Below are 13,261 nucleotides of genomic sequence, written 5' to 3'. Positions count from 1 at the left end.
GCTACAAAAAGAATTCACATCATGTTATTTGCAACGAAAATTACATTTGGTGCTAACCCTTGTATCGATGACGCCGGCGTCTTTAGCTTCTTTGCCTAGTGTGAACGAGTACTTAACGCGTATAACATGCGGATCAAACGGGAAGACGTGCACTGACCCATCGGATCCTACAACGATCAACTCCTCGCTGCAGGACCAACCAAGCGCAGAAATGCTTTTACCTTCCCATCTAAGACAAACAACACGTAAATATCGCTAATAATGAACGAAATGTTAGCACCGGATAATTGGGCCTATATAATATTGGGCGAATATTGGCTCCGGTGATTAGGCAATTCAGAATTGCAGAAATATATCCAGAATTATTTAAAGTACATAGAAAAGCATAAGACAATGTGTATCCTCGAAGCCTTCTGCCAACCTGATTTTTTTGATTGACTGACCAGCAGCGGAGTGCACCTGAATTTGTTCGCCACCAGGTCGACATCTCCGGTCTGTTCGCAGTAGTGCAATGGCCCCACCAAATGGGGCAGCGGCAACTATGAAATCTGCAGAAAAAGCAGAAAATAAGCACCAGAATAAATCAAGTAATGAGAATTGCGCTAGCCCGACTTAAGCATAATGTCAATGCTGCACTTCTAGATATAGATATACTAATCGCGGTATGATCAATAAAATTATAATTTAACAAATTCCGATGACTAGCCCCCAACACTAACTGGATCGTGTCTACGCCTTATTTTGAACCAAAACAACATTTTGTGTCCTAAGTTTAGTAATAATAACATTACACTGTATATTGAAATAATTGTTATTAAAAAAAAAATTAGGAATAAATGACATCGATGACAAGATATCGAAACATCGTATTGGAAGCGGAAATTAACCCTAACAGTGTTTTTTTGTCTAACTATAGTGTTCCCTGTGATATAATGCAAAACTGTATCACATACAGAGTCTTTTTTTTATTTTATAGTACAACTACTACATACCCTGAAGATGCACTTGTGTGTGCCATTGCATTTCATAAATCTCGAATTTGCGAAAATTAACGTCGGTACCCAGTGGTTTCCAGTCTGAACGAACTGACGCAGATAGTCCATCTTCAGGCATTTTATTGCTCTGAAGCTTAGATATCTTCTAGATCAATAACTGGCGGCGCTTTGGTAAGCACGAAACAATTAACCACCAGGTATGCTGGTAACAACAAGAATATCTCGGAGGCTGTTTATTTATAATCTCCAAGAGTACATTATTGAGCAAAATTTGTTACACACACATTGATACCCAGAAACACTTCTCGTTGTAGGTAATAAACAACTGACTCTATAATTCATGTAAATAACGGAAAATGGTCGTCTCTGTGGCCGGGCTTATAGAAACGCCTTCTCGGTGATTCCACTGATTAACATTGGAAAGACCATACCACTGCGCTCATGATCGTTTGACTGTCACTCATGGGTGCAGCCATTTTGGATTAACTGCATTTTTCCTTCTATGATGTGAATCTTGTTTGTAATACTGAACCTTCTGTCACTTTGTATTGGCACACGTCATCCCGTATTGGTTCTGCTAATTTTTTCAAGCAAAATATAATAAATTTAATAAATAATAAATTGAAGTTAATAAATATCAAGGCGTTCAGTTACCGATCTTGAACGTTATTAATCCCAACATCGATACCTGAAACGACTTTTGAAAGGATCTGATAGAAAAATAATTCGCTACTTCATTGTAGTCTTTCAATAATAAGTATTTTGATAGTAGGTATTCTATATAGTGGTATAAAGCACATATGATTTTAAATGCATTTCAAGCTGGTTAAGCAAACGTTTCATTAAGGCGTACTATACACCTTGAAAATTTTTAACCATTTTTTTACGTTCTTTTTACATTTAACGAAAAAATAGAAACGCATATGTAACAGTGCATATAAAAGTCTTCATTCAGAATATTCCGTGCGCACTGTTAACCTTAGATTAGGACAAAGTTGGCCCCGCAAACCAAGAATACATATATCATCACGGTATATTCGTAAATCGTACCTTTAAATTTTTTTAAAGTTGAATGCGTTTACCAAATTATTACAATTAAGATTCCTTAACTAGAAAGCAAGTTCAATTTATAGATAGATAGACATTTTTAATCCATGGGATAATCTGTAAGGCAGTTCACTTAATATGATTGCTACTCCGTAGAAAATTATAGGACTATCAACCATAAGATCACTAGGACGTAGGAAACAATGGGCTACATAAAAGTTATAAAATTTTTCAATCCTTATCTTTATGGTATTTGCACATGTCATTTTTGTCTTCCTGTTTGTGTTGTCCATAAAATAAAAACAGCTTTTGCTAGATGTCGGTGTGTACGAACTTCGCTCGGTATGAAAGTGCTGCAAGGTAGGCAAGCGCTGAACCCCACAATTTTTAAGCAATTGTATTTCTTACACTTGCATATTTTTGTTTCAAAATTACCTAAAAACTCAACTAAGGAAATCGCTATGTCTATTATATTAATTATTGCATTGTATAAGTAAATAAAAGTAGATGTTCATTATAGGAATGTAGCGTTCCGTCATACTCTCCCGTCGTGATTTTTCGTAATTTTCGAGGCTCCTAATTGCTTATCAATATAGCTTATTTTTTTAACACATATATATATGTATATATATATATAAATATGTTTTATATAAAATCATTTCAAGCTTTTATTTTATGTTGCTATTAACATAATGATTAAGTACACTAGGAATTTTTAATTCTGAGAATATACAACTGCATAGGATATGTAGTGACACAGTCTTGTATACTGTTGCCAAGTAACGCACGCCCAAACAGTGAGTGTGTTGCTTACTGTATGGTAATACTTATAGAGAGAAAGGGCTTTGCGAGACACTCAGAGAAAGCCAAGGTTCATATCTGAGGAAGAGTAGGTGCTGTGTGATTAAGGTACAATTCGTTGTAGCGAACCTAGAAACTGAATAGTTGCGTTCTTTATAGAAAGCTTTAACGTGTTTGCGCAATAGCTATCTTCGTAGTCGAAGCATCCCAACGGACCCAAGTCACTGTACAAGTGTTTTATCAAGTATAGGTTATAGGTCAACCCCGTAAACGGTAAATAGAAACATTCGTATAAGAATGGTTACAGTATATTCACGTGCAGCCAACGTCTTTCTCTATAAAAGTACGACATGTTCTCAAGCAACTGTATTTCTCGCCGGTCTTTATGCAGCCGTACTTATTCTACCTGCACTCATCGTCTACCACACTCATGGTATAATCCACGTATGCTATATATATATACATATATAATCGCTGATAAAACAATGTTGAAAGTATCATATGCGTTGTTCCGTCAAGATGGTTAGAAAATCCAGTTTTCTCTAATCCCTGTGGGTATATTGGATTGCGAATTGGCGTCTAGATGGCACGGTACTTGTCCAGACAATTCATTTAATTTGAAAAAACTGAGCAGCGTTGATTAATTTTATCAGAAAAAGTCTAACATATTGGCTTACGAACTAGTATAATAATGGTGACAGCGTAAAGGGATGCTCCAACGCTTGGATGTCCTCGAACGTAGATTCTGGGTCATTTAGACGTCCGTTCAGTGATGGGCCATGGAGTTTTGCGCGATAAAAGAGTCCTGTTTTTCTTCCTTGCCGACAGAATTCTTAAGTCTTGAGTGACCTGAAAGCTGATAGCTAGCCATAGATCGAATCAAGCTGATTAGTGAACTAGAACCATATAGGTATTGCAGTAAGGGCCGTAAAACACGCTAGAAATATCTATTCCTTTGTGGCGCCCAGGTGACCCGTTACGCTAGAAGACTTGGTAATATAACCTATAACTGCTTCTTATAAAAATGTATTACTTCCTTATATAATCGCATTCACTATTGAGTAAATAGTAGATGCATTTTAATAACTTTGTATAGTGTAATGAGTGTATGACGTAATACATTATATATAACACCATACAAGGCGGCAGAATAGAAAAACATGTATATATGTATGTATATTAATTGCCGATGATATACTCTTGCCTAAACATAAGAAAAATGAATATCATTATATTTTAAATAAATAATGATCAGCCGAAATTGAGCTTTAAGTAGAAATTTCGAAACGTAGAAATATCGCGCGTTACGGTGTATCAAACGACACGGGACCGAGAAATGGATCAAGCTAATCCCGGTAATTGAATCAATTTTGTAACCTTCTATCGCAATTGATAGGTTTATGGCGTCGTGTAGACGTCTTCTCCGAACAACCCAAAATCGATTTCAAGAAAGATTTCATCCTTTTACTGGACACTCGTGATGGCGATGTCATCGCAGCCTCGCGTCCACAACAAGGTTAGAAAGGGTTTAAACTATATTTTACTAATCTTAAAAATCGTGTTTGTTTGCGTAGAAGTTCTACTTGTCAGTTTTTCAAGCGAATTAGATCGCAGTTACAAAACAATGTATAAACTGCTGTTCGAGTTAAGCACATATTGGTTCCATAAGTAAGTCCATGCCGACTTTATTCTTTACTTTGGCTCGCGTCCTCGTAGCAGGTTTTAAGCGACGATATGGCTGTTTGTTTGTGTAAATCTATAATAAAGCCATACTTATTCGAATTTGAGTTGTTTTAAAGCACAGATAAAAGTCCCAACAACAACGTTTGCAATATAATGGCTTATATTTTCGGCGAAATGAAAATAAGAATTCATGACTGAAGAACAGTTCGCTCGTTTCACGGAAAGAGACTGTGGCGTCTACAGGCGACAAGACTACGAAAATTGCTGGTGGAAATCTACATCAGCAAAAAACGTAGAGAGCATTTTCAGTGCATTTATCGAAAACGTTTAAGTTTGTCTGTGTTTGATCCCTAGAATATTAGGCCATCTCTCAGCAGTCGCTACTTGGGGCTGTATATACTGCAGTGCAATCAACTTCGAGTATTGTAAAATCAAATCAGCTTCTTTTCTATGCGATTTTTACCATATATTCAAGGACCTCGAGGTAGGACAACCGTCCATAAGATAGTGGTAATTCAGAACGCCGGTTATGGAAAATACTGCACTTTCTCCATTCTATTTATGATATAACCCTTAGCTTCTCTAGCTAGATTGTCAGTTGCTTAGTTCCTTACGAAATTTCTCTGACAAAAAAATCTGAGTATCAAATAGCATAACATGTATATAGGTCAATAGTCGAGGGCATAGGCGGAATCTTCTGAAGGAAAGGAATTATGAGCTTAATGTAACGCTAAAAAAGACAACGAACCTACTCGCACTCAATCATTGGTTATTACAACGAGATTTCAGAGGTACTTGTCCTTAACAGAACTTTTTCAGAACTATTTTGTCTCGTGTAACGTAGATTGTTGTAAGGCCCCGGCTGGCTAAACTCAATATTGACAGTTTTTATTGATTTTAGAGTTCTTCAACTGTTTCATGATGACGTTTTTGTTGTAACATAACTCTATACTATTCTACAGGACGATTAAGCTCCAACTTGCCCATTATGCGTCTCGCGCATTCGCCAACTGACACAAATTTAGACCTTCGGCCAGAGCGGCACGATATTCGATTCGTTGTTGACGCAGGCAACATTACTGGAATAAGACTTCTACTCAAACTAGAAGCTAGGCTTCAGGTGCTCGTTCTAAACAGTTATTCTTCTTACTAGTGAAAATTATGTAATATTTTCTACTGTTTTTGACCTCTCTGAATAAGACTGATAAAACTAATTCAAATACGCTAACATCGAACAAAAGGAATTTTTCCGGATTCAGTTTTTTCCAGTGCAATAACTTATCGGGTTATTTTTTTCTGTCGCGCTGGATTTGATGCAGACAATGGCCGGGGTATTGTCGAACTGCCTTGCATATATTGAATATTCAAGCTCCCTAGTTGGATCATCTCTCAGCGTCACAGGCGACCTCCGTGTCACATCGTCGTTTGTCATTCCATTCAAGTCTTACAGCGATCTCAGAACGTCTTCCGATTTTACAGAGCCACTTGAGCATATTTTGGAGGAACACTCAAAATCAAAAGGTATTCTTTCACCTTCAAAATATCTTCGATACCTCACGGAGTAGATTATCCACTAAAATATCACTTGAATACAAAAAGGGCTACAAGGTACGCAAGCAACGAATTTTAAGCTCGCTTGTTTTCGAATCTTAAATCCCAATCAGGTTTGCCTTATAGTCGCACATGTTGCCGTATCTTAAATGTTAGAGAGATACAAATAAACATTGAAAAATGAAGAAATCTTTGCGTCGAATAGATTATCATTCACATGTAAATCATTCCCTTTGCAAAGGACCGATTATGGGTAGCTCCGGACAAGATTGTAGGATTTCGCTTCCGTACAAAAACTATTTGTTCTAACCAAATCGGGTGAGCAAAAAGTTCGTAAGTTACAAGCGTGCATTTCATTCATTCGAACGACCTTTGGCACGTCGCGGGGTTCAAGGGTATGATCCTCCTTAACTTCAAACCGCAAGTAATCATTTGAGCATATCTAAGTGTGTGTTTGACACAGCAGTCTCAAGTTCCTATTTTACTCCGATTTTCAGTCAAGTGTACGCTGGAGGGCACAACAAAGGTGTGGCGCCCTAAAACAAAGTCCGCTGCAGCTCCTGATAGATTCACTCTCTCTTTAACGTTAAATACGGCGGAACAATCTTTTACCTATCGACCGGGACTATCACATATTCTGAAGCTTGGTTGGATGCAGTACTTCAGCGTAATGGTCATCTTCGCTGGTCTAGCAGTCAAACTCAAGAAGTGCGTCTTCGAAAACCAGATTATTGCTACTTATTGCTCACCTGGACATCCCTATTGCAAGATGCAAAAATAAACAAATCAGTTGATTATAGTAAGCTTAACCCGTATTTATGCGTTTAAGCTAATTACATTAGAAATTTTACATTACAAACTGGAACGTAGAGATATATGCTTATATTTAATACTCTCAGTTATAATAATGCAAGCCTGCCTCCAACCACTAGTTAATTAGTAATCCGCTACTTTATATGCGACCGCCAATTGTATATGCCGTAGGTACTTTACGTAGGTACATGCCAGTACTTCAGTACATACGTACACATTATTATTTTGAAATTCAGGGTGCAGTCGAGCTACGGTGTTGCCAGTTCTACCATAGACACCATTATAACTACTATATAACCATTCATTGTTTGCGTCTTGAAAGTTGGCTTTTCTTATTATTCATTTGCCAGCTAAGCTAACACTGTTTACGATTTCGGAATACTGACATTTAAATACAATGTATTTCGTGGTATGTCTTTCCCACTGAATCTTCTATTTATTTAGCTCTCAGTTAGAGCCTTATAACTAAGCATGCTGCTGCGCAGCCCACGAAGCACCCGCACACATATAAAGTACTAACTAATGTTTAAAGGAGAAATGAAAAAAGGAATCTTAATGTGAAAAAGATTCGAAATAATGAAAATGTTATAAGCTACCACGTAATCGATGTGCTCTGCTAACAGGTTTGTGCAAGAAGGGAGTAGAAAACAGTATATATTATTCTATATTGGGGCATTGCCAGGCAAGAATTTAAGGCGTATGTTGAATGTACGATCCTAACCTTGATAAAAATTAATCATTTTTCGATTAGCGATGTGTTACATAGAGTTCAAAATAATTTTATAACCTAGATATGACTCAGTAGATGTACCTTGTTTCCTAAAAAATAAACCTTTATCCTAATAGGATGAGGGCTTCTCAATACCTTCTAAACCTGAATAATGGCCTGCCGTTGTATATCGAATATGCACTAGAAGTTATTTTCTGCTCCTTTTGAGCTGATCATTTCGTTTCGTCGACAACTGCGAAAAATAGTGCCCCTAACTTTAAATTTATCGGTAAATATCGAATATGATCAGTTGAGTCATCGATGTCCCAATCGTTCGTGCAGACTACACGATCTCGTAAAGCGCAATGCTTTATACGAGAAAAATGACGACGTAGCTCTTGTGCATACAATAAATGTGGCCATCTATTATTGTTGTTGTGGCTCAGTAGGCTTCCTATAGCCTTGTTTAGCTTAATTTAGGAAAGGGTATGCTAAAGGAAACATTTTTAAGGAGTGCCTTGTCATAATCACATGCCCAATGCTGCCTTACAGCTTTGAGGAGATCGCATAATTTAAGAAACATTTTTCAATTACACCTAGTACGAAACTAGTATAACATAGGAGACAAAACAGTGCATATTTGAATTCGCGGTTGTGAGCAAGCCTTATAACAGAAATGCACTCCGGAACGACCACAACGTAGAGCAAAACAGTACATACCACCGAAATGCGCGACGAAATTCAAAGGGACATCACAATATTCGAATTGGCAAAAGGCTCTGGATTCGTGTGCAGTGTCATCAAAATTAATTATGTGCGTCATAAATCATGAACCCGACGCTCTTCATGCTAGATATGGTACAAGTAAATGCCCATTTTCAGCGTGCTAATGAATTAAAGCTGTAGAGTCCAATACGAATGACCCCATAGACCGCTGACGGAAACAGTAACACTATATATATAATACAGGTATTCAATAGAATTTCTGCACGTAAATCGCTATACCCTCTGATTTCGCTAGCGGATTAGTGAAATTTAGTCCTACTATTATGATTAGATTTACGGCGCGTGGTGTCCGTTTGGGGAACTAGGCCTGTTTCAAAAAAAATAAATAAAATGCCATATGAAAAAGCCAACATTGAGGGGTTAGTGTGTACTTGCAGTATTCCAGTGTACAGTCGGTTAGGCAGCTGACATGCTCTAGTCCCTAGCTGTTAGGACATAAAGATTGTAGCTGTAGCCGAATACTTAGATAGAAAATGGAGGGATTATGATATATCTATGGAACGGTTAGCGAAACCTGAAGATACGTTTATGCGTTGTATATCTGTCAGATATTACGATCTAGCTTATTATTAATTGATCTGTGTTAGATAATCTCTATTGATAAATATTCATTATTTTCAAATATGTGATAGATATATTCTTAAGCATATATCTGCGTATGCACTTGCTTTCATAGTAAACTAAATATCGCTACTTTATGACGAGGTCCCTGTATTTTCGGCTTTCCGATTGAATAAACACGAAAAGGTATTTTAAATGTTTTCTTCAAAACGCGCTAACGAACGCGAATGAAATTCGTATTTGGCGCGGGCGATCTCGCAGACCCGTTTGCTGCGCAGAGACCGCCGTTGCCCCGTCGTCTTCTTCTTTGCTTTCTTTTTCGACGGGTGAGGGTATCTCTCGGTGAATTCCCTTGTTCCTTTTTTCTTTGCCCTGTGTTCGTCTGTATGTAAGTGTCTGCGTATCGGTCTCCCGGGCTGCTATTGCCCGCTGTTTTTGTTGTGTTATGCCGCCGGCGGCGGCCGCCGCTGCCGCCGCCGACGTTCGTGGCTCGGCCAAAGCTCCGTAAGTCCGTCTTCCATAGGTCGCAGGCGGCTGCCTGCTCCGTCCTGTGTTCGATTCGGCCGCTGTGGTGCTAGAGTGTTCTGGGGTCGCTAGCTCCGCTCCCACCGGCAGATTGTCCTCCCCTCTTGATCGAACCAGCCAGCGCGACTCGTACCCTCTCCGCTCGCCGTATTCGCACTTTTGCTCGGATGCTGCTGGCGGGACTGGGTGGCGAGTGAGACGATTGTTACCTGAGCTGGGCAACCGTCGTGCGCCAGCGTGCTCCCAAAGCCCTCTAGGCAGCAGACGACGAAAAACGGGCGGCTGCCGTGCTCATCATTGCCAGCAGTATCATCACGAGCATCATCATGTGGGACTGATGGCGGCGGCGATGGTGAGACGGTATTAGAGGGAAGCCAGTGAGTTGTGTGTTCGGCTGCTGCAAGAGCGATCATGCCGCGCTAGCGTAGAGGAAGATACAGCCAGATTTTTTTGGCCGTCACATACAACAACAGTTATTGTCCGATAGTCTTATTTGTTCAGTGGAGCGAGCCGCGTTGACGAGTTACATTCATGTCCGCTGCTAAAGGTTCGGCCAGTACTCGACGAGAGTCAACAGAGAAGTAGGGATCTGCCTTCTCACGCACAAATTTTGGTCGTCCCCATTTGATACGTTTGTTCATTATTCAGAGATTTACAAATGGATGTGAATGTATAAATAGAACGAAAAATAACAGATACATACATCATGTGCTTATACATATCTTCTGCGCGTCGAACGGTGCGCCGTCGATAGCGTTGCGTTTATTCGATATCGTTCTCCGTGGATTGTCGTTTGGTGTAGGTCGTTCGATCGCGCCTAAAACAAGAAGGAACGGGAGCGATTCGCGGAACTGTTCGAAGTGGCTCGAGAGGGGATGGACTTGTTTGTCTGCCTTTACGGTTGTGGGCGCGAGCAACGGTACTGTGGCCAGGTCATCACCGTCCGTTCGTTTGTTCGTTTCTTCGGCGACTTGTCGTAGTGTTTCTGCCATAGTGAGCCAATGGTATTGTTTTTGTGCGATCATATAATTTCGTGTGCAGATCGACCGAGTCGGAGCTACCGTGACAGTCTTACACACACATACACATGCATGCAAACAGACAGAAGCGATCGTAATAGACACGACTATTCAGCCTGTTACTGCCCTCTCAATCTGAGTTTTCAAGAGCAAGCAATCAATTTGTACGATTAGAAGGCGGATAAGTTCTTGCATACGGCTGGAAAATTAACACGACATAAAAAACCATAACGGAACAACAGAAGGAAGTAATATATGATATCAGGCAGGTGGCTTTGTGAGCAGTCAGATTACGGGGTTGCTTGATCCCGTTCGTCAGTAGTGGAGAGCTGCAAAACGACGAGTTGAAAAAGGCTCAGGGATGCACTCGTAAAGGTGAGTTTTCTCCTTTTGCGCTAACTGACCTGTACATTCAACAATTTTCGGGTTTTACTTATATAACCCACTTTTTCACCCAATGTAGTGAGGCGAACGTAGCTAATGTAATCGCACACACCTTATCAGGACAGTTTCTGTTGTTTTTTATAACGTTATGTAAAAGTGGTTGATCGTGTTATTTTGCATCTGGATTCTGTTCTTACCATGGGCATACAAGCAAACTTATGAACGAAAAATTGTTCATAGATATAAATGACTTTGACGACGGACTTGAGTCGGGACAATCGAGGATTAAATATTTCAAGTTTTACATTCTATTAGAATGAACCTATCCTACTTGTGCCGTCAGGATAATCAGGATGAGTGTAGCCTCAGTCAGTTGTGAACATGTACCATGTGAAGGATAGTTATGGTACCTGTCTGTCATAACAGCCACCAAGCAAATTATTACAGTAAAAGTTTTAAGTAGTCAACAGCAATTGTAGTCAGCAACTGATTGTACCGTATCGAACATCGGTAACAACTTGTCGGCTCAAAATCTTGCTTAAAATCTTAGAACGGATCGACAGCAAGCCAAAGTAGCTTGAAAAACTCCTTATACGAATATGGGACTAAATAGGATAACAAACAACAATGACACAAAGAACTAGTTAAGGACCAGACCTCGTGGACAAAAATAATGCACTCTGCTACCAGAAAATATTCCAGCAATGAATATTTATTAAATCTGAACATTATGTATCATAATATTATTAACGTTAATTAATATTATTCATTCTTTTTCCCTCATCTGTTCATTGCTTTTCCCTACTTACGTGAACTTTTGAAGTGTTCTTTTGCCTGTTTACTTCCAAATTTTCTGCAGATGGGCACATCCAAGCTATTATTGTACTACGTAATCAGTTGTCGTTGGCTATTAATACTATTTACTAACTTCATTAGCCACGTTTCTGGTATCCGTAACTTGTATTGAAGTGCACTTGAATGTCTAGGTCACAGTGAAGGACAGCATTTCGGCTGGTTTTCTCCAGTTGTACGAGTGGATGATAGTACACGTCTATACGCCCATTTATACATTTATGTCATAATCGCATGAGCACGAACAGAAGCCAGCGACAATATTCCCCTACGTTTCGAATTCTACGTCCCGTACCGCCGTTAGGCATTCCATCAGACCGCTGGCTCCTAGCAGGAAGCGAACTCTGTCTATGCACGGATTCGAACCTTGACCACAACCTGTCCCTAAGATTAGCAGGCAAATAAGTTACCCACTAAGCTATCATATGGACAGCAACAACATTTTTATGCAAACCGAATTCTCGAATTGGTTGTGAACGACCTACAACCCGTTCTTCTGACGCATCTCGCGTTTCTCTTCAGTTTATTGCGAATTACCCTAATCAATGTGTATATCAAGTGTACTTAGCATTTAACCTGCACATACCTTGTTGGGCATAAATAAACATTTAATAGGGTGCCTACGCATGCAGTTAGATGTCGTCCACACGGATGCTTTGAGGAGTAAAAAGAAAATAATCTATAGATATTCCCGATAAGCCCCCGACGTAAGAGTAATGATAATAAAGTAACCAAGTTTTCAAAATTTTTATCTCTAGTGAAATTGAGGTCGTGGTACGATACAGTAAATCGAAGGCAAGTGACGTTTAAGAGCGTATTTTTTCCGACAAAGAGAAATGTGTCACCAAATTGGGCATTGAGGCCCAGAGGAGCGACACTCGATATGGGTGCCAAAGGATGTTGGCTTACTTACCTTAGCTTTAGCATTTGTATAGTGAACATCAAGCGGTCATAAATCGTATTTTCATCAAATGACTTACTAAAATAACTGGTATAATTCAATGCTTTTTAGCAAGTAAAATTCAATACGATTTCTTTATTGCTCTTTCCTTTTACAAACGTAATACGAGTCGTCTTAGTAGGGGCTCGAGATCAGAATAGCCCGAGGTCGTATACACAGAGCAACAAAGCTAATCGATTTTATCGAACGTTTCATTACCTTCCCTAAAATCTGTAGAAAGCTGGAAAAAATTGTCAGTGTGCATTTGAACGCAACATTACTAGAATAATTAAATATGTTTTAAAAAAAGGAATCTCAACATGATTAGATCTCCTGAATGAGTAGCGAAAGCTACCGGATTTTCAAAACGGCAAACGGTTTAGTGACATACGATGCTATACCCTAAATCGTAACCGAACAACTCCTAACATATAATCGGCAGGATAACATGGGCAATAGTGCCATCGAGAACAAGCAATGATCATTGTTCTGTATTTCACACCTCAAAAGATCTAATTTACTAAAATGCATGTTTTCTACTCTAATCGGATATTGACTAACTCAAAATTTCAAAAAACCGACACTAATTGCTCTG

At 39.2% G+C, this 13,261-nt stretch overlaps 3 protein-coding genes and 1 long non-coding RNA gene across 8 annotated transcripts in view; 3 read left to right on the top strand and 1 right to left on the bottom strand.

Annotated features, from left to right (window-relative positions):
• The window catches only part of LOC147753137 (uncharacterized), a 1,724-nt gene extending 1,530 nt beyond the window's left edge, over window positions 1-194 (top strand). Inside the window, exon 3 of the long non-coding RNA XR_015312089.1 lies at window positions 87-194. This is a non-coding gene — a long non-coding RNA (uncharacterized LOC147753137). The remainder of the gene's footprint in view (window positions 1-86) is intronic.
• Window positions 1-1,670, bottom strand: part of Vps16A (vacuolar protein sorting 16) — an 11,502-nt gene extending 9,832 nt beyond the window's left edge. The window contains exons 1-3 of one of the 3 annotated variants that reach the window (XM_022837594.1): window positions 993-1,670; window positions 422-548; window positions 58-229 (exon numbers count right to left, since the gene is read on the bottom strand). In XM_022837594.1, coding sequence (XP_022693329.1) covers window positions 58-229; window positions 422-548; window positions 993-1,113 — 420 coding nt within the window. In that variant the 5' untranslated portion in view covers window positions 1,114-1,670. The remainder of the gene's footprint in view (window positions 1-57; window positions 230-421; window positions 549-992) is intronic. The other 2 variants (XM_022837592.2, XM_022837593.2) reach the window with 2 other exon arrangements.
• A 701-nt stretch (window positions 1,671-2,371) lies between these two features.
• LOC111262950 (transmembrane protein 231) lies at window positions 2,372-6,886 on the top strand. 2 transcript variants are annotated; one of them, XM_022837590.2, is made up of 5 exons: window positions 2,372-2,402; window positions 4,240-4,359; window positions 5,489-5,646; window positions 5,846-6,047; window positions 6,575-6,886. In XM_022837590.2, the coding sequence occupies exons 1-5, from the start codon at window positions 2,387-2,389 to the stop codon at window positions 6,856-6,858; spliced, it is 780 nt and encodes a 259-aa protein (XP_022693325.1). In that variant the 5' UTR covers window positions 2,372-2,386; the 3' UTR covers window positions 6,859-6,886. The 2 variants fall into 2 exon arrangements, with proteins under 2 accessions (XP_022693325.1, XP_022693326.1); XM_022837591.2 differs by lacking the exon at window positions 2,372-2,402 and adding an exon at window positions 2,761-3,276.
• Window positions 6,887-9,685: 2,799 nt separating this feature from the next.
• LOC111262945 (proton-coupled zinc antiporter SLC30A1) overlaps window positions 9,686-13,261 on the top strand; it is a 63,081-nt gene continuing 59,505 nt past the window's right edge. Inside the window, exons 1-2 of one of the 2 annotated variants that reach the window (XM_086969365.1) lie at window positions 9,686-10,052; window positions 10,274-10,865. The gene's annotated coding sequence lies outside the window, so the exon portion shown is untranslated. Of the gene's footprint in view, window positions 10,866-13,261 lie in introns of both variants that reach the window. The other variant, XM_086969366.1, reaches the window with a different exon arrangement.

Source organism: Varroa jacobsoni, unplaced genomic scaffold (assembly GCF_002532875.2).
Source record: "Varroa jacobsoni isolate VJ856 unplaced genomic scaffold, vjacob_1.0 scaffold_715, whole genome shotgun sequence".
Lineage (NCBI taxonomy): Eukaryota > Metazoa > Arthropoda > Arachnida > Mesostigmata > Varroidae > Varroa > Varroa jacobsoni.
This window is presented reverse-complemented; position numbering and strand designations above follow the sequence as displayed.

Excerpts from the sequence above, each read along its gene's own strand:
- LOC111262950 (XM_022837591.2), top strand. The coding sequence starts at position 3,141 with ATGGTTACAGTATATTCACGTGCAGCCAACGTCTTTCTCTATAAAAGT. Across the intron at positions 3,277-4,239 it reads CATCGTCTACCACACTCATG|GTTTATGGCGTCGTGTAGAC; the intron begins GTATAATCCACG and ends CGCAATTGATAG. Across the intron at positions 5,647-5,845 it reads AACTAGAAGCTAGGCTTCAG|ACAATGGCCGGGGTATTGTC; the intron begins GTGCTCGTTCTA and ends GATTTGATGCAG.